General features: G+C 40.8%; 1 protein-coding gene across 1 annotated transcript in view; it reads right to left on the reverse strand.

Moving 5' to 3' along the window:
• Positions 1 to 5472: 5472 nt before the first annotated feature.
• The window catches only part of PDCD10 (programmed cell death 10), a 46065-nt gene continuing 29475 nt past the window's right edge, over positions 5473 to 22062 (reverse strand). Inside the window, exons 4-8 of the mRNA XM_053599914.1 lie at positions 18861 to 18978; positions 17339 to 17465; positions 8717 to 8795; positions 8379 to 8461; positions 5473 to 5954 (exon numbers count right to left, since the gene is read on the reverse strand). Of these exons, the coding sequence (XP_053455889.1) occupies positions 5873 to 5954; positions 8379 to 8461; positions 8717 to 8795; positions 17339 to 17465; positions 18861 to 18978 (489 nt within the window). The 3' untranslated portion in view covers positions 5473 to 5872. The remainder of the gene's footprint in view (positions 5955 to 8378; positions 8462 to 8716; positions 8796 to 17338; positions 17466 to 18860; positions 18979 to 22062) is intronic.

The raw sequence follows: 22062 nt of genomic DNA on the forward strand, positions 1-22062 counted from the left end.
CAGGAGAATCGCTTAAGCCCAGGAGTTGGAGGTTGCCGTGAGCTGTGTGAGGCCACGGCACTCTACCGAGGGCCATAAAATGAGACTCTGTCTCTACAAAAAAAAAAAAAAAAAAAAAGAAAAAGAAAAAATAAGATGACTTCAGTGTAAATACATTTGAAAATGGAAAGGAAATAATTTCTTTAAAAGAGAGTTTAGCAAACTGACTCCTGTAGAGACAGAAAGCTTAAAGAAACCAGTTTGAACAGAAGAAATAAAGTTATAAAGAAACAACTCTACAAAAGGTAGTTTAACAGGAAAGCTGATAAATCTGACTATGTAAAAATTTTTAAAAAACAAAAAAAAAAGTTTGCACGGCAAAAGAACATGATAAAGTCAAATTCAAAAAATGTCAAAAAAAAAAAAAAGGTCCTTAAACAAGAAAGAAGTTTAACTTTACTCATAAGAAGAAGAATGCAAATTCAGTCTACAATAAAATACAATTTTTCACCCATCTGATTGACAAAAATTAAAGAACTTGATGACATCCTGTTAGTGAAGCTGTAGGGAAAGGCTTGCACGTTGCTGGTAGAACGCGGGGTGCCAGGACCTTTACAGAGGCAATATACACAATTGTACATGTGTATATCCTTTGATTTAGTAATCCCACTTCTAAGAATCTACTCTGAAGATTTAACTTAAAAAAACAGGAATACATATGAAAGGTGATTCATTGCTGCATTATGTGCACTTTTGCAAAATATTAAAAATTACCAGAATGTCCAGGTATAGCAGACGGATCAGTTAAACCATGCCACCTGCACACCAATAACACTAACAGAAATGTAAAAAAAAAGTGGTGGGGATGTCTGTGAATGGACGTGGAGTGCTTTACAGAGGTGAGTGAGAAATAGGGCAGGTGCTGGAACAGCTAACAGGTGCGTGAGACGCTTGGTGTCACTGCTGAGGCGTGCAGATTCAACAGTGAGAGGCCACTTCATACTCCTAGAATGTCTGTAATTCAGGGAAGGAGACAGATGTGGGGGGAAACAGGAAACCCTCCTCATACATTTGCTGGTGATGTGAAATGGTACAGCACTTGGAAAACAGGTTGGCAGCTTCTTAAGAGTTAAATATAAATTTACAATGCAACCCAGCAATTTCACTCCTGGGGATTTACTCCCAAATGAAGACCTATGTCCAGAAAAAGACCCGGACATCAATGTTCACAGCAGCACTCTGCAACAGCCAAAAAAATGGAAGGAATCCAAATGTCTTTTGGCTATTAATGGAAGACAGGTGTGTTCAGAAGTACTTCATGGAACGCGATTCAGCAGCAGGAATACTGAGAGATCCCCCTGCATAGGGCACACCGCGGATGGGCCTCAAAGGCGTGGCACTGCTAAAGGAGTGGGGCTCGAAGACAGCACACTGTACGGTTCTGTTTACATGAAATGTCTGGATGAGGAAAACCCACAGGGACCAAAGGCTGCCAGCGCAGCCTGAAGCCAGAAGTGGGAACAGGATGAACTGTACCTGGGCAAGGGGGCCGCACAGGAATGACAGAAACAGAATATTCTGAGACTGGACTGTGTGTGGCCAGGCTGCACTGCTCTAAATTTATCAAACAGAATGAAATAGTTCGCTAAAAATGGGTAAACTGTGTGGCAATAAAGTTTTTTAAGGACATACGTTAATTTTAGGATATGTGAATTATGCACCATTAAAACTGTCTTTAAAAGAGGTGACCAGCCCTCTCAGTTGGCCTCATTTTCCCAGGTTAAGGGTTAGAAGTACAGTGTCCCAGCGTCCCAGCAAACTGGAATGGTTGTCCCCCTCGAGTATGCTACCTTCTGCTGGACACCTTCAGTGTGGAACGGGCAGGAGGGGTTAGAGAGAAAGTCAAACGTCCGAGTGCATGTTTGGGTATAGTTCTGACTAAGGGTCCACATGCTTAAACAATAAATCAGCAAAGACAGGAAATGTTGGGGACCTTAAACCTAAGGGCAAACTGAAAAAATGAACTCTATTATATTTCAAATAGAAAAACTTTTGCAGTAGAGGGGAAAGAACCCAAGTAACCCATCCAAATGCGCAATGCGATAGCTGCCCTTAATTTGGGGCAGGACACAGGTAAGGGCGAGATATGCAGACAAGCCTTGTTTTCACACTGACGCGAGAAAAAGCAATTCTAAAACTATTTTAGATACAGGAGTCAGAAACTGAATAAACTGGTTATTGAAGGATTCAGGATTTTGAAAAAGGGGGCATAGAAATGGACTGGAGAAGCAGAGAAAGAGACCTCTGAGAAGGGATCACAACTGCAGGTACTGGTGTGAACTCATGACTCTAAAATCAAACACAGCCTGCACTTGAGCAAAGATGACCCTGTGTACACACATTTGCACGTACGTGCACAACCATCCTTGGATGCCTGCGGGGATTGGTCCTGGGATTCTCCAGGGATACCAAAATCCACAAATGCCCCAGTCCCTTACACAAAATGGCATGGTGTCTGCATGTAACCTACACACACACTGTGGTTTAAATTGTCCTTACATTACTTGTAGCAAATAAATATGTAACGTAAATGTTACATAATTAGTTGTGCTGTACTTTTATTTTTTATTGCAGTTTTATTTTCTCCTGAATACTTTCAATCCCGTTGGTTGAATTCAGAGATGCAGAACCCCCAGATGTGGGACCCAGGGGTGCAGAGGGCAGCTTGTGCAGTGGCGATGAGCAGGCCGGAGTACACAGTTAGGGCTCTAATATCATCCCCGGGGCTCGACAGAGCATTGCTCATTCAGATCTTGGAACGTCTCTTATCTACACTAAGTGCTTTAAACGGAACGATTGAGGATGCCAAGGACAAGGATGTAGGAGCCAGCTTGAAGTTGTTACTCCTGGTCAAATCTTTAGAGACAATTTAAGCTATATATATTATAAATTCGGCTATATATATAATTACGTATATGTAAACCACTGGGGAAAAAGCATAGATACATGCCTTTCTATGGTTTTCCAAGTGTTTTTTAATTCTCTGGCTTTCGTGCTCCTAATTGTCTTACATTTATGCTGTACCATCAGTGTAGTATTCCAAACATGTGTAACCTCAATCTAATCATGAGGAAGCCCCCAAAAGAGAAACATTCTACTACAAAGGACAAGGGGAGAGAAAATCATATTCAAAAACACATCAATGTCCTAAATGACAGAGATGGGTGTGGAAATGACCCAAGGTAAGGGAGGCTTAAGGGAGTGCAAAGGAACAAGTAAATGATACAATTAAAAGGGTAAAATCTGGGCGGCGCCTGTGGCTCAGTAGGCACCGGCCCCATATGCCGAGGGTGGCAGGTTCAAACCCAGCCCGGGCCAAACTGCAAACAAAAAATAGCCGGGCGTTGTGGTGGGCGCCTGTAGTTCCAGCTACTCCAGAGGCTGAGGCAAGAGAATCGCTTAAGGCCAGGAGTTGGAGGTTGCTGTGAGCTGTGTGAAGCCACGGCACTCTACCGAGGGTGATAAAGTGAAACTCTGTCTCTACAAAAAAAAAAAGGGTAAAATCTGAACAATACGTGCATCTGCGTAAAGGGAATATGGATATCCTTTGTACCATTCTCCCCAATTTTCTATTAATTTGAAATTATTTCCATATAAAAAGTTTAAAAAATATTTATCAGGAACTGAAATTAGGTTGCTGACCTCACGTTCTGCCTAATAAGGTTATTAAAACACAATCAGTAAAAAACCAATACGTATCATTTAATTTAAAAAAAATATGAGAAGGGGGTATTTTAAACAATAATAATATCTAAATAAAGAATGATCCTTTAAAATGAACAAATTCAGATTTGTGGGGGGGGGAAAAAAAACAAAACTGTCCTACTTAAGTCTGCTTCTCTTGTGGACAGGGAAGGTCTGTCGTGCTGGGGTCTGAGAACTCACATCCTCAACACAAGGCCTATTTTTGGCACAGACAGTTCAATGGAAAGACTTGGAATCCGGAAACCAGTGAATTTAAACCCTGGCCTTCGGCAGTCACCAGCTGTGTGACCTGAGCTCTCTCAGCTTCTGCAACTGCAAGGTGGATAACTAAGTTATAAAACTGCTGAGGGGACTGTTCACATACAGATCTAACGGTGTCTGACACATGGAGGGCAGTTGACAAATGATCTCCTCTTCTTTATCTCTGGAGAAGGCTCTGACTGGGCCACACTGGCCCTCCCTTGATAGCCCTCCCGGAAGGATAAGAAACAGAAGCATTCTAAGAATAAGCCTCCTTTCTGCAGGTATATTTCATAAAAACAGAAGCCAGAGACACTGGATGGTGAAATGAAAAGGGAGAAGACTAATAAAAATGGGTGATCTGAGGTGTGCCTGGTAACGGTGAGGATTTTTTTTAATGGTGAGTTCTTTACGGAGAGTGAAACAAGAGCAGGGATGACAACCGTATTGGGTTTATGTCAGAAGAGTCTGCCGCACACAAGTCAGTATCTTTTTTCTTCATATATTCATGAGTCTATTCTGTAAATGACCATCCCTCTACTTCCAAGGGTAAATGATAGTTAATGCCAAAAATAAACAGCAAAAATCACCAATTCTACTTGTTTTACTGGCTATCTATCTTTAAAGGAAAAAAAAATCAAGTCAATAAAATGTCCATAAATTATGAAATTTCATACAATTATCTATTGGGTTTTTTTGTTTCTTCCCACATATTTTCTGTTTACATTTAACAGGATGAGTTACTTTCATGTTGCCAACGATAATCATTCTTTAAAAATTCATTTTTTAAATGGAAAAAAAAATAACTGAATTATATTTACAGCAAAAGAAAATCATATTGCCAACAGAAATTCACTGCAACATTTAAAATTTTTATAAAAGATAAATAAATCCTGATTTTCCCTTTATCATAATTGAAAATGAAATCACTTAACATGAACACTTGCTATATATTGTTTCCTTAAAACCTCTCTATGATCAAACAAAACTGCACGTTTTAAAAAGTGTGTAGAATATTAACACTTATGATAACTTCAAACCAACTACTGGAATAGCTTCAAATTATTATTATCTATGGCTATTTGTGGGGGGGTGGGGGGAAGGTACAAAGGTTATTAGGGCCCAGAATACCCGAAAGATGTAATTTCTCAGAGTCAAATGTACATTGTCACAGTTTTAAAAGTGGCAGTATAGTCTGAAGAGCCTATAAATTGCTATCTCTTTCTCCTAAGTCTCTGAAAATAGGCAGCAAATAGTGGAAAAATATTTAGTACTTTCTTAGGTAATAACTAATGAAAATATTTCTATTGATTACTTTTTGCCTATAGTGATTAAGGACAAAAAATAGGAATTCTTGTTGCTTTATTATGATAAACTGCTAATAAGCTTCCGTCAGAAGTTTTTAGACATTACATCAAGTTGCCTTGGTCTTCTGATCATATATATATATACACATATATATATGCATTTTTTTCAAGTAAAGAAATGTTTAACAGATGTAAACTATTTATTGAATATTTGCCACCAAATATTGTTAAATACATTATCTTGCAGCATATCGCTTTCAAGTTAAAATGTCAGAAACAAACACCAATATTTACAATTCTTTTAAGGAATGTTATATAATGACACATTAAGGCGTAAATTCTTTTGGCTTATAATTCTTAAAAGAATGATAATAGCAAAAGTGATGCAAAATCTTCTGTGTGAGATTATGATTAAGCTACATTTTACAAAAATATGGTGTCAGATGGCGATAATCCCGTTCAACATCCTGGATTAGATCCCTGCAGGAGGGACTGATAATTTACAGTCAAACTTTAAAATGTACAGATAAAGGCAGCTCCGCACTGCCACTGAGAAGTACATCTCTTAACATAGACAACTTTCAGGCCACAGTTTTGAAGGTCTGAAGTATTAAGTTGGTTTGATGAATTAGTCGGTTGGCACTCATGAACACATTTATCGCCCTGTTAAAAAAGAAATAAACAAGTATTACTTTTATCCAAATAATGTACCCTTTTAAAAGAGTTATACTTAATGCTATCTATTAACAGTCGCAATGAAATCATTTTGGGGCAAAAGAAGACAAGCTTGGGTTTCTCATGACTTTTATTCCAATTTGGGATTTAATGGTCCTGAATCATCAGCCACTATCTAGGAATTACTGCCCCCTGGTGGTTCTGGCTGGCAACAAAGTGATGGAGGGCTGTTCAGACAGGTGGCCCTCAGCTACCAGAGTTAATACTAGATCAAGTAACTGCCCAAGGAAGATTGAAGCGTGGTTTGACAGCTGTCAATAAATGAAATTTGGTAAAGTATTCTTCTACTCAGTCTCACAATCTGTACATCAACGGACATGACAAATATTTAGTAAAAGGTTAGTCACTTCCAAACTGATTCATCCCAACCCCTCTTACCTTCTTTCAAAACAAACAAATCCCCCCACAAAAACAGAGATAGGAATTATAACCACAAACTACTTTTAGAATCATCTACTTTTAAAACATAAAAATCATGTAGTTTTAATACTTGGAGCTGACAATGTGTAAAAATGTGCTCTTAAAACTGCCTCATGCTCCACCACATTCTGAAGGCTCATCTTCATGTGGCCGGAACACAGGCTGATGCCCCAGTCCTGCGTGTGGCCTTGTCACTTTCTTAGTATTAGAGGCACAGCGTGTATCTTTCCAGAAAATTCTCAAAAGAGAGGGACCAGGAAGAATTGGTTGAATCAATGCAAATTCATCTTCCTACTGAAAGATGGCTTAAAGATTGGGCTCTATTAATAATTTTCTGTTTTCAGGAAATAAGTTCAGGATATATGGCACATAATTCATGCACAAAGAAGTGGAATTTTAAAGAGCTGCCGAATGCAGACAAAGTAGTAGCAAGGAGCCTAAATAAATGAAAATCAGGGTCTTAATTAACTTCTCTTTTTCAATGTGCTTATTTCATAATACTAACTAATGAGTACCAGAAATAATGATTCTATCATATAAGGTATTCTTTTAATGTGTTTTGGGCTTAGCACAGGCGATCAAGGGAAAAAAAGATGAAAGTTTATTTCAAAACACAGCTGCTGGCTTATCAAATGAAGTCATCAAGGAGGCTTCCCCCAGATAACCTGAAGTACAGAACAACAGAAAACCAATCCAGTCCAACTTCTTTACTAATACATGCAACATTTCAACCTGTTTGAACAGTTGGAAAAGATGCCGGAAATTAACAGAATTCCATCTGTTGTGTTTTTATTATTCTTAAATATTATTACAATGATATTGTAATGATAGGCCCTATATATAGGGACTTCAAATGTTCAACGTCCGAATTTTCTATTTAGATTATTTTTCTGACTTTGAACACTACTATATAATACTACAAAAAACATGTCCTCTGCCTCAGTTTATACATTATGTGTATGTGTATACAAAAATACATAAAATACCTTTTCTGCAGTGTTCTGCAACCAGATGGATGTAAATTTAAAATAACATCCAGGTTGCATTTTTAGCGTGCTTCCTATTTTACAGAATGATGCTGAGAAAGCCAATTTAATTCTCTGTCTTTTCAGGATAGTGGATCAAAATTCACAGCACTTTAAAATTACCCGGAGCACTTTCACAGAACATCTCAACCACTAGCTCAGGTCCAGGTCAACTGAACCAGGCAGAAGGTCCCCAGACAATGAGATTTTTAAAAACTCACCCCAAGTGAGTCTAAGGTGCAGACAGACTTGAGAAGCACCGGTTTGACCTAAGGCCGACTGACCAAGATCGTCCAAAAACTGCCGAGAAATACAAATTCTTGGTACCTCAGATCGACAAAATCAGAAATTCTGGAGGTGAGGCCCCTAAAGTAATTTGCAATTTATGCCTTAACAAGCCCTCCAGGTATATTTTGAAGCTATTAAAGTTTGAGAACCAACTTCAGAAGTGAGTAAAAGGCCAATAAAACTAAAAACGCTTTTGTTTTTAAATTGTAAATAATAATATAATTAAAAGGATATTATGTGACAGCTGAAAATTTTATACCAAATTCAAATTTCAGTTTACGTGAAGATTTGTTAGGACACAATCACACCTCCTCACACACTGGCTATGGCTGCTTTGGCACTGCAACAGCAGAGGTGGCGAGTGGTGGTGACAGGACCCTCCAATCTAAACTCTTTCCATCTGGCCCCTTTCAGAGAAAGTGGGACAGCTCCTGCTCTAGAATAAAGTTTTGGTGGACTCAGCATTTGTTTATTTTCTATTTTTAAAGGACTGCCTTTGCTCTCAGTCACCTGCATACCAACAGGCGTTGGTGAAAGGGCTTGTGTCTGTGATTTCAGTATCATATAAAACACACGATCTAGTTAATTTTTAAGGAAAAGGATAAATGACAGTACTTACTTGCCATCCTTAAAATACGTTTTCAGAGTATCACTGAAACTTTTGGAGTACTTTACAAATTCTTTCTTTTGGTGTTCAAGTGCCTAAATACATAAGAAAATAATAAGAAAAAAATAAAAAATACTTTAGAGCGATGACAAAAGCCAAAGTCAAAGACAGGACATTATGCATAATAAGGGGTGCACTTTACATTACAAATAAGCATTTTTGAGTATTTAAGCACAGAAAACAGCATAGTTAAACTCAAGGATAAACCCAGTGATTATTGACACAAAACTATTTCTCATAATCAAACCAACACGGAGGGGGGTGACCAGCAAGACTTCCACTGAACTTACTCTGCGGTTCTGGTACTGGTATTTCTTAAAGACATTATTCACTGTATCAAGAAGTTCCTTTATTGCACTAGCTATATCCCTGTTGGAAAAGGACAAAAAGAATCTTTAACATCAACTCCATTTCAAAGAAATTTGTATACATATATTGTAAGAATTCTAATCAGAGTTGGCTCTGACTCACCCCATGTGTACTACACACAGGGCCCAGCTCTGGCTGCGGGAGTAGGTTTTACTGAGCTGCACCCTCTATGCCCCTGACTCTGGGGAACGGCTGCACCCTCCATGACTCTGACGCTGGGGAACGGCTGCACCCTCCATGACTCTGATGCTGGGGAACGGCTGCACCCTCCATGACTCTGACGCTGGGGAAAGGCTGCACCCTCTATGCCCCTGACTCTGGGGAATGGCTGCACCCTCCATGACTCTGACTCTGGGGAACGGCTGCACCCTCCATGACTCTGACTCTGGGGAACGGCTGCACCCTCTATGACCCTGATGCTGGGGAATGGCTGCACCATCCATGACTCTGACTCTGGGGAACGGCTGCACCCTCCATGACTGACGCTGGGGAACGGCTGCACCCTCCATGACTCTGACTCTGGGGAACGGCTGCACCCTCCATGACTCTGACTCTGGGGAACGGCTGCACCCTCCATGACTCTGACTCTGGGGAACGGCTGCACCCTCCATGACTCTGACTCTGGGGAACGGCTGCACCCTCCATGACTGACGCTGGGGAACGGCTGCACCCTCCATGACTCTGACTCTGGGGAACGGCTGCACCCTCCATGACTCTGACACTGGGGAACGGCTGCACCCTCCATGACTCTGACTCTGGGGAACGGCTGCACCCTCCATGACTGACGCTGGGGAACGGCTGCACCCTCCATGACTCTGACTCTGGGGAACGGCTGCACCCTCCATGACTCTGACACTGGGGAACGGCTGCACCCTCCATGACTCTGACTCTGGGGAACGGCTGCACCGTCCATGACTCTGACGCTGGGGAATGGCTGCACCCTCCATGACTGACGCTGGGGAACGATTGCACCCTCCATGACCCTGACGCTGGGGAACGGCTGCACCCTCTATGACCCTGACGCTGGGGAACGGCTGCACCCTCCATGACTCTGACTCTGGGGAACGGCTGCACCCTCCATGACCCTGACTCTGGGGAACGGCTGCACCCTCCATGACTCTGACTCTGGGGAACGGCTGCACCCTCTATGACTCTGACTCTGGGGAACGGCTGCACCCTCCATGACTCTGACTCTGGGGAACGGCTGCACCCTCCCTGACTCTGACGCTGGGGAATGGCTGCACCCTCCATGACTCTGACTCTGGGGAACGGCTGCACCCTCCATGACTCTGACTCTGGGGAACGGCTGCACCCTCTATGCCCCTGATGCTGGGAAACAGCTGCACCCTCCCTGACTCTGATGCTGGGGAACGGCTGCACCCTCCATGACTCTGACTCTGGGGAACGGCTGCACCCTCCATGACTCTGACTCTGGGGAACGGCTACACCCTCCATGACTCTGACTCTGGGGAACGGCTGCACCCTCCATGACTCTGACTCTGGGGAACGGCTGCACCCTCCATGACTCTGATGCTGGGGAACGGCTGCACCCTCCATGACTCTGACGCTGGGGAACGGCTGCACCCTCCATGACTCTGACTCTGGGGAACGGCTACACCCTCCATGACTCTGACTCTGGGGAACGGCTGCACCCTCCATGACTCTGACTCTGGGGAACGGCTGCACCCTCCATGACTGACGCTGGGGAACGGCTGCACCCTCCATGACTCTGACTCTGGGGAACGGCTGCACCCTCCATGACTCTGACTCTGGGGAACGGCTGCACCCTCCATGACTCTGACTCTGGGGAACGGCTGCACCCTCCATGACTCTGACGCTGGGGAACGGCTGCACCCTCCATGACTGACGCTGGGGAACGGCTGCACCCTCCATGACTCTGACTCTGGGGAACGGCTGCACCCTCCATGACTCTGACACTGGGGAACGGCTGCACCCTCCATGACTCTGACTCTGGGGAACGGCTGCACCCTCCATGACTCTGACGCTGGGGAACAGCTGCACCCTCCCTGACTCTGACGCTGGGGAATGGCTGCACCCTCCATGACTCTGACTCTGGGGAACGGCTGCACCCTCCATGACTCTGACTCTGGGGAACGGCTGCACCCTCTATGCCCCTGATGCTGGGAAACAGCTGCACCCTCCCTGACTCTGATGCTGGGGAACGGCTGCACCCTCCATGACTCTGACTCTGGGGAACGGCTGCACCCTCCATGACTCTGATGCTGGGGAACGGCTGCACCCTCCATGACTCTGACTCTGGGGAACGGCTGCACCCTCCATGACTCTGACTCTGGGGAACGGCTGCACCCTCCATGACTCTGACTCTGGGGAACGGTTGCACCCTCCATGACTCTGACTCTGGGGAACGGCTGCACCCTCCATGACTCTGACTCTGGGGAACGGCTGCACCCTCCATGACTCTGACTCTGGGGAACAGCTGCACCCTCTATGCCCCTGACTCTGGGGAACGGCTGCACCCTCCATGACTCTGACTCTGGGGAACTGCGTACCAGAGACGCCAGTCACATGTCATGCAGCATTCTGCCCTCACGTCTGTAGAAGGGTAACCTTATCTATGCCTGTGTTTTCCTTTTCTCTGGCTAATGTAGGTGAAGTCAAGCTATCAGTCTCCACTTTTGTTATTTGAACAATTAGTCAATGACTATCGCTGTGAAATTTTACATCATACATAACACATTCTGTATTTAACAATACTACACGTCACATACCTAATAGTTTTAATGTTTAAGATGAAACATTTCCTCCTCAGTGGAAATATCCCTTCTCAGAATGCTTCTCTTTCAGACACCTTCACTTTTTATCTAGCAAATAAATAATCTTCCTCTCCCTAACCTTTGCCGCCAGTCACTATTTCCTAAAGTAAACTACATTTAAATTACTGGAAGAGACACTACCCGAATCCCTGACTCTCCCTGAACCTTTCTGTAATCATCCCTGGACTATACACGTATCAGCACTGTCCTTCCCTTTCTAAACAGAGAGAGATCAGGAATTCTCACTTGAGCTCTTTGTCCCGTCCACGCACCACATTTTCTGAGCCTTTCTTGTCTTTTATATCTATATCCTTTTCAATTTCCACGTTCTAACTTCATAGCAGTTTTTTCCCTATCACCCTCAACTTCACGTAATTCTGCATTCTCTAACAGCCCCCCGCTCTCTAAGCCAAGTTTCCTCTATTTCACATCCATTCTCAGTCACCACAAAAGCTTCTGCCGTTCAAATGCAATGCAAGACTGAAGATATGAATGTAAACAAGATGTACATCTAGACCACTACAAATATTTATTTTTAAATATTGTTTTTAAATTTTATAATGATTTTTAAAATTACAAATATCAGATTTCAGATATTTCATATCTAAAACATTTTAGCTTTTACTTCAAGAAAGAAAAAAAAAAGAAAGCTGCAGGTCTCTGTGTGCCTGGGTGTGTTTCCCAGGGTACTGCGTATGAATAAGCCTGCAGAAATTCTACGTTATGGAAATCCTAGAAATTCGAGGCATATAAGATTTTGGTATAAAAAAGGATTTTAGGCTATTCTAAAGTAATAATGATACGTTTATTAAATATTTTAATAAATACTTATTACCTCTTGCATGTCAAACTTTGGTATTAGACTGAAACATTAAAATACTGCAAATTCAAGGAGGATAATAAATTTTACACAAGCTAACTGTCCATACAGACAGCCTTGAGTAACAGCAGTTTGAAATTATATAACTGTTTCTTTCAATTTATGGTTTTAAGCAAACTGAATCTCTCTGTACTACTGTGATGGACAAAATACACCACTGCTTAATAAAAGGGTGGCATATGAACATCCTATTACCTGAGAAAAACTACAATTTCAACAAATAAAAAATGTCAAATGTAAATATGCCAGGTTTTCCAAATCCACAATAGAGCAATTTAAAATGCAGTATAATGAGGAAAATCACACAGTGATCAGATAGCTGTTTGTACGTGGTCTCACTTAGTAGCATACTCTAATATTCTGGTAACAGGGGAATATGAAAATGTGCCTCAAAGACTAACTACACCAATGAACACATCTTCCACATACAGGGGAACAGCTGCTCCTGCAGGTTAGAGGAGGAGTTCGGAACTCATCTCGGAAAAGAAAAGAAAACGCAGCGGGGAAGAGAGTGGAGGATGCTGGAGCCCATCACGCCTGCTGAGGGATACTGAAAATCAGCCAAGTGATTCTGCTGGTGAGTCAGGTCTGACCTACGGAATTGATTTGGAGTGTCCCCCCCTAAAAATCTGCAGCAATTTGTGCCAAATATCATGTTATCTGTATGTACACAGAATAGCATTTTCATTTATGGCACCAAAGTTTGTACTAGGGAAGCTAAATTATATTAGTAATTTGTTTCCTAGAAAAAAAAGTACTAGCACAAAAAATTACTACACACAAATTAAACATACAAAGAACTGTGAGGACTTGAAGGTAAATAACTCTCACATAATGATGCTGTTCAAACTGATGAACTCTGTGGTCAGACACGGACAGTATGAGTGGAATGGGAAAGAATTTAGGAATTTGAAGCTCTTTATAGCACCTTTTGAGAAACGCACACACTGACAGACAGAGGTGTCAGATGGAAGGCGGGCGCATCGTATCAAACAGCACCGTGGCAAGCAGAGCTTCTGCTTGTGCACCTGCCCTACTGTGCACTCAGTCTGCTTCAGACTGGACAGCTCTGAACAATCCATTCTGGAGCTACCACCAACACTCCTGACGTGAAACAAATAAACCTTGGGAAATTTTAGCCTAAGAAAATGCAAATGCAAATTACAGAGAGTAAATAGAGAACTGCATGGCCGTTAAGTCGCTACTAGTTATCCATCAGGACTGTATCAGACTTAAAGAAAACCTACAAATTAATTTCATAAAATATTTGCATAAGATCAAATGTCATCAAAAAGAAACATTCATTCATTAAGAGGACCTTTAAAAATTGCTTGCTGGATTGCTTTTCCTAACCAACACCAGAGAGGGCGGGAAAACCCTCAATTCATGGTGCGAGCAAAAGTCCTCGAGTGTGCGCCTGGCCTTGCACTAGGTGCTTCATGGACATCATTTCTTCTGATGCTTACATCTTACTACCCTCGTTTTCAGAGGCAGAAATGAGAATGCTGGAAGCTAAGCAACATGTATCCAAGAGTCACACTGTTCAATGTTGGAGTGAAGATTCAAACCTAGGTCTGCTACCATATTAAAAAATTCCTGAATAATTAGCCGGGCGTTGTGGCGGGCGCCTGTAGTCCCAGCTACTCGGGAGGCTGAGGCAAGAGAATCACTGAAGCCCAGGAGTTGGAGGTTGCTGTGAGCTGTGTGAGGCCACGGCACTCTACCGAGGGCTATAAAGTGAGACTCTGTCTCTACAAAAAACAAAAAAAAATTCTTGAATATTTATTAGCTGCAAGGAATCTGCTTACTATTTAACACAACCTATAGCATCACCTATAGTATTTAGTGTGGTAGGTCTTTCATATATGCTTACTGAAAAATGTTGCTAAAATAAATGGATAAAATGTTAATAAAGTAAAATATGTTAAAGAGAAATAGTAACTGCACAACTTGAAGGATGAGCCAATTTTCTTTATTTTCCATTTTAATGCAGTTGTACCCACTAATTTGTCAATTAACAGTGGTAACATATATCAAAATGTATCAATACACATTATAGCAATACAAATAATTATAACTTGAGCCATCTATAGTAGTTGCATATTGTTGAATTTCAGTCTCAGAAATAATATGTGTATTAATTACTTACTAGGACAAATTATCCCCCACTAAAATGGTTTAGGAAACAAATCTTCACTGCCATTACTCCTAACTCAATTGTGCTGAATTAAGAAACAGACCTGAAACATTACCACTCACACCCAACTGAGGTGAGACCCTAATAGAGCCTGGTGACGACAATAAACATGACTTTCAAGTGCAACTCCCTAAAATGTATCTGTTAATAATGTGGTTTTCAAACTGCATCTTCCTAGAATCACAAAGAGTTTAGCAACTATGTCTCATTAACACCAGAGGGACAAAAAGGCTGTCAAAACAGGATGGAGGGCTCTGGGCCTGCCATTTGTACCCTCGCTTCCAACAAAACGCTGTTATCTCTCTTATATAAGGGCATTCTGTATAAGATGTCCTCTGCCATTTTACCATATTTCCTTCAAACAGCAAAAACTCTTTTTTCAACATTGGGGCACAACTTCAGGACAATGGTCTGTCTGGGCGATGATTTAATTGAGCAGCACTCCCAGAGCTCAGGCAATCAAAGCAAAATTAAACAAATGGGATCACATCAAGCTAAAACTAAGGAAACAATCAGCAAAGTAGAGAGACGACCCACAGAAAGGGAGAGTATTTGCAAACCACCTATCTGACAAAGGATTATTAACAAGAATATATAAGGAGCTTAAACAATGTGATAGGAAAAAAATAAAATATTCTGACTAAAAAATGGGCAAAATATATGAATAGACATTTCTCCAAAGATGATACAAAAATGGCCAACAAATATATGAAAAAATGCTCAACATAATTAGTCACTGGAGACATGCGGATCAAAACTGCAATGAGACATCATCTCACCCCAATTAAAATGGCTGTTATCGAAAAGACAGGCCATAACCAATGCTGTGAGGATGTAGAGAAAGGGGGACCCTGTATGTTATTGGGGGGAATATAAATCAGTGCAACAACAAGGAAGGTTCTTCAAAAAGATACGAGAGCTCTGAGGTGACTCAGCAGTCCCACTGCTCAGAGTATCCAACGGGAAGGAGATGAGGGTGGCGAGAGTGTGTCTGCACGTCACGCTCACGCAGCACCTGCACGCCAGCTAAGAGCTGGAATAACCTCAGTGAAGGAATGGATGAAGAAACAGTTGTACATACATGTAATGGAATATTACACAGCCATAAAAGAACGATATCCTGCCACTTACAACAACATGAATGGAAGTGGAAACTGTTAAGTGAAATAAGCCAAGTACAGAAAGACAAATCTCACAAGTTCTCACACACATGTTGGAGCTAATTATCACAATAATCGATCTCATGGAGACAGAATGTTGAATGGAAGTTACCAGAGGATAGAGGCGGTAAGGAGGAGAGAATAAATGGGGATGGTTCATGGGAACAAAAATACAGTTCGATAGACAGAATGAACGGTACTTGACAATATAACAAAGGGTTTTAGTCAACAGTAAGTTATAGTACACTTTAAAGTAACTAAGAGAGTTGAACTAAAATGTTCCTAACACAAAGAAATGATGAACACTTTAGGTGGAATATACCCATTACTCTGCTTTGACTGATAAACACTGTATGCCTGTATCAAAACATCACATGCACCCTACGAATATATACAGCTTTCATGTACCTAAAATAATTAAAAAGAAAATATATTTTTTAAAAACTTTTTTCAATCACCAGGTTAGATGGACATTATGAATCTTTGATTACAAAGCAGCAGAAAACACACTGGGCTCCAAACGTCTGGGTTTAGATCCAGCTGTGTCACTTGCCAGCTGTGTGACGGAAGGAGAGCTGCCGAACCTCCTCCTCCGCTCTGTGACAGGGCTGCACACACAGTCTAAGGGACACAATGTGACTTCAAATAGTGCTCAGCACTCAGTAAGTTTTATGAGTGGCTGTTAAGAAGGTGATTCCGACTGTATAAACCTCTACTACAATAATATGAAGCAAAATCTGCTGAAAATACTATTCTAAATATCAAATCTTCATAGAAATGCAGCGTTGCTCATCGGCAAATATATCAACACCAAGGAAAACTGATTAAATTATTTGAAAACTCAGAAATAAACTGTCTAAACAATCAGGTTTAAGATCAATGGCAATTTTATCTTTTATGGGCCAAACCATGTTTAACTATAAAGGTTGAGTATCCCTTATCTGAAATACATCAGTCTATAAGTATTTCAAATTTTGCATATTTCTAGTTTTGGAATATTCGTACACACATAGGAGATATCTTGGGGGGTGCGGGGGACCCAGCTGGCCTCCCTGGTCCTATTTAACCTGTATCCCTGGAGGTTCACAATTTGGTCAAAATAAGAAAAGGCTACACATTGCTTATCCTCATGACTTGTGCCATTTCTGAAATAGAAATAACTTTGGTATCTCCGATTGTCAATCTCTGTCAATCTCTAGGATTTATGCAATTTCTCTACTCATTTTAATCTGACATTTATGTTTTCCATTATTTATGGAATTCAAACTCCATTCCAGGTTATATATATTTCATCACTGTTTTTAAATAAAAGATTCTCAAAAAGTTATTGTATTCTGAAACCAAATGCCAAGAGGTTAGAAGTTAATAATAAAATGCAGCATTTAAAACCATCAAACTGTATTTCAAACTAACATTTTAACTTAATAATGTCATACAAAATTACAACATCTAGACGAGTAGTTCCTTTGAAGTACTTTTACAAAAAGATCCAAAACAAAAGCATCACTTACTTGATTGTCTGCAGAAACCTCACTCTGTCACTGATCTCATCCGGGATCTTACTGAGAATCTGTTTAAGGGCTCGCGCCTTTTCATTTAGGTCTTGGAATTCTGACTCTGGTCGTTCAATCATGTACTCTGATGAACACATAATGAAAAACATCACGCAACTCTCTGCCAACTTCCTACCTAAGAATTCCCCATGTTGGTCAAAGCAGGTGGGGGTGAAGAAAGGCCAGAGAAACTAGGAAATACCAGGGTGCAGAGCAGAGTCTGTTAGCACTTGACAGTCCAGCAGTAACAACAGAGTAAATATCACAGAGTATCTCAGAGTAAAATATCACAAGACGAAAAAGTAAATATTCTAAATTTGGGGTAAATGGAAATCCCATGAAATTTTAAAAATAAAAAAATGAAGAGATTAAAAAAGGAGGCTCAATCAAGTTCATTAGCCCTCTGAAGAGACATTTCACATTAGGTAATGGTGCTATGAACTAAAGGAAAGGCAATATATATCTGGTTCAATAATTTAAAACCCCTATATGAATACACAACTGTTCACTATATGAAAACCCCAAATAACCTAATAAAATCTTTAGCACATTCCTGAAATCTCATCTAGCAACAAAGCCACCGCCACAGAGCCACATAAAGGCTAGGATCAGAGAATCGCAACTTTGGAAAAAAGGTTCAGTGAGACTCGGCAGGCTGCTGAAGGACCTGGAAGTGTCCCAACCCTGCCAATTCACACATACGCTACGCTCAACAGGCGGCAAGTTCTGGGGTCTAAAGAAGGAGGTCTTTCTTATAAATCAGAAAATCAGTTAAAACGTCTACTTTTTGTTCTCTCCCAACAAACACAGGAAATTATATACCTACATTTTATTTACTATTTATAGTAAATATATATAGTATTTGTATATCTACATTTGTATCTACATTTTAGATCTACATTTATAGCAAATATATATTATATTTATATATCTACATTTTATTTACTAATTATATGTATAAATTAATGGGAAAATTGCCACCAAACTTAAATGAAATCCATTTTTACTTTTAAAAAGCCAAAATGAAGAAAATCAAAAGTTTTTCAAACCAAAAAAATGGTTATATTGTCCTCCTGTATCTGCGCTTAAAAAAAATAAAAAGATGCTATTCTAAAGTTAGAAAAACAAATGAAAAACTCATTACTTATAAACTGCTATTTGCTTAAAGAAAACACCAAATAAAATAACCATTCCAATACAGCTTACCTTTTAGTGAAAAATTGAACTCACAACATTTTATAAACAGGATAAAAATGAAAGCACGTGTCATAAACAACTCTTTCCCTTCAAGTAATTAAATCTCACAAATAAAAAGAAGAACTATTTTTCAATTGTATATAGATTTGCTTCCACTATCATCAGGTGACATCGATGACAAGGGGAGGGGAAGGAGAGAAGAAGATTTCTTTTGTCAAACAAATAGTGATTCATAAAAAGTGCTTTTCAACCACTGTAAAACTAAGCGAGGTTCTTCCAATACCTTCTACATCGTCAGCTGCCATACGAAGAAGGGACTCTGTGAAGTTAATGTCTACGCTTTTTTTCTCTAAAATTTTCATAATGATGTCCTGTGTCAGACCTGGATTTTCTTTTTCAGCCTATAAAAAAGAGAAAACTAGTTTTGAAATATAGATTTGGAATCAGTAGTTAAAACCAAAATTTAATTGTTTAGACCTGTGGGAACTTCTTAGCCCAATTAACTTACAAGAGCAGAAATCTCTGTAAACTAAAGCAGGTGCTGTGATGGCATTCTCTAAGATTTTATTAGAACTTGTGTGTTAGTAACTTTTTACTATGACCATGATTCCATTTTTCACTGGAACATAAAATACTTAAGATAAAGATATATATATATTTTGGCAATCTGTCAATATTTTGGTAATCCATCAATTAATCACTCTTATCATTAGTTTAAATATATTGAAAATTTTTTAGCTTTTTATATTAGCTAATACATCAACTTAAGGATGAAGCAATAACTCATCTTACGAGTATTTTGCGGATTCTTTGCATTTAAACTAACAAAATACCGGAAAACCAAACCAAAACAAAACAAAAAATAGTTTCTTTTCAGGTCTTCCTGAAACTGTAATAATCTCTGAACTATTTTCCCACAAATGACTTTCAATTCCTATTTTATTTTTGTAGTAAGAATATTTCCTTAAAAAAAAATATATATAGACACCTTGTGGAACCATGATAAGATTAAACAATAGATAACTGATACTTAGTCTGATATTTGGTAACTACTACAGCCAAAAAGAAGTTATCTCTTTTTTAAAATCAAAAAAAAAAAAAAAAGAATATTTCCTTCATTGGTTTCCAAAATATCAGTAATCTTTTTACTAACTTCCAAGCTGATTAATGAGTTTGCACTGGTTCTGTTACTTAAGACTCCCTTGGGCACTAACATCCTCTAGTCATTTCCACTGAGCAGAGTTCCAAGTTTATCAAAGTCCATTTTCAGATTTTAATTTTCCAAGGTAATTTTGCCCTTTGTTATTTTTTATCATTCTGTAATCACACTTGGTTTGCTCCCCTTAGAATGCCTGCCACTTTTTGTCATCACGCTGATGATTTCATTTTTGATATTAAACAGCAAACAGAAACACCATTTATTATCTTAATCGGACGGCAGTATTTTGGCTTCCTTCTGTGTCAGGCGCGCTTAACCCCCGCTCTTCAGTTCCACTCTGCTGTCACTGCAGATAGTTTACTTCTGTTCCTACTGTGCTTTCCATTGTAACATCTTGCTTCCCATTACATCTCCAGTATCAAAAACTGAAAGGTTGTGGAATTGAATGAGAAAAGAAAATACACACATTTATCTCAATCTTGAGATAATATTAACTGCTGTCAAAGCTATTCAGGAAAATCATTTTGATATATGATTAATAACAATAAAGAGTATCTGGGCAGATCTTATTTCTTTTATAGCCTTTGACTTTTCTTTCCTTGGATAAATTCAAGATAGAATCCATTTTCAAAAATGGAGTTGCCTTTAGCAGAAAAGGTTTCCAAAAATGGCTTAAGATGTGTTTTATACTATTAATTTAGTGAACTGCCACAAGGTTCTGTTTGGTCACAGTGGTTACTCTTCCTTCTCTAAGGAGCATTCAATCTACCTACACAGGGACGGGCGCATTCCATATGCTTGAAAGGAATGGCAGCAGAATCTCCAGTTGAGTTAATAGTAAGGTGCTGAAATAATAAACGCAGAAAATTTGAAAACAAACTTTCAACAACCATTTGGGGGTCTGATGTGCCCAAATGCCAAAGTGAGAGCGTTACAGAAGTCTCAGAGAGGTCCCCAACTTCCTTAGCTCACAATGCCCAAAAGACAAACTAAACAGTGCTGTTCAAGTAGTGAGGTCCACAAATTTGTTAAGTCCTATGTCCTAACATCTTAGCCTTAAAAACACACATACATTAAACAAAAGACAAACAGTTTATTTCATTCTTAAATAACCACGGCTGCTTATCAGTGAATGGGCGTGCCTAGTGGGTACTGCACGGCTTTTCTCACCCTGCCACTCTACTGTCCCCGTGCACAATGATTTGCTGTGCTGTGTCCTTATCACAGAAGAAGCTAAAGTCCAGCTCCACGAAGATACGACGTCACTGACAGTAATGGGGCCCCAGCTGACGTGCTGACACTGCAGTCAAGCCCAGGAGGTCATGCCCTAACAGAGGTCAAGTGTCACTGTGTTCAGCCCAGTCTTTAAACTTCTGAGGACGCCCCGAGTCTGCTACCGGCTCCAGGGTGCCTCGGACATTACTTGGGAATAGGAGTGCTGGTATCATCTGACTAAAATCCGGGTAAGCTATTCACTTCTTATTTTCAATATTTAAATTTGCCCAACATCTTAGGTTGACAGATGAGCTCTTAAATCACAGACTCTGTAACTATGGACACCTGTAGGGTTTCCCTCAGAAAACACCCTGAACTAGGTGGGCGTCCGATCTTTGAAAAGAATGTGGCTGAGAGAGAAAAATATCCCAAAGGGCAATATACACTCTCAACCCGGGAGAAGGGACAGCCTATCAGCACCTCTCAGAGTGGGTAAGGGTGATGGAACAGCCTATCAGCACCTTTCAGAGGGGGTGAGGGAGAAGGAACAGCCTATCAGCACCTCTCAGAGGGGGAAGGGAGAAGGAACAGCCTATCAGCACCTCTCAGAGGGGGTGAGGGAGAAGGGACAGCCTATCGGCACCTCTCAGAGGGGGAAGGGAGAAGGAACAGCCTATCAGCACCTCTCAGAGGGGGTGAGGGAGAAGGGACAGCCTATCAGCACCTCTCAGAGGGGGTGAGGGAGAAGGGACAGCCTATCGGCACCTCTCAGAGGGGGAAGGGAGAAGGAACAGCCTATCAGCACCTCTCAGAGGGGGAGGGGAGAAGGGACAGCCTATCAGCACCTCTCAGAGGGGGTGAGGGAGAAGGGACAGCCTATCAGCACCTCTCAGAGGGGGTGAGGGAGAAGGGACAGCCTATCGGCACCTCTCAGAGGGGGAAGGGAGAAGGAACAGCCTATCAGCACCTCTCAGAGGGGGTGAGGAAGAAGGGACAGCCTATCAGCACCTCTCAGAGGGGGAAGGGAGAAGGGACAGCCTATCAGCACCTCTCAGAGGGGGTGAGGGAGAAGGGACAGCCTATCAGCACCTCTCAGAGGGGGTGAGGGAGA

This window comes from Nycticebus coucang, chromosome 8, assembly GCF_027406575.1.
Source record: "Nycticebus coucang isolate mNycCou1 chromosome 8, mNycCou1.pri, whole genome shotgun sequence".
Taxonomy (NCBI): Eukaryota; Metazoa; Chordata; class Mammalia; order Primates; family Lorisidae; genus Nycticebus; species Nycticebus coucang.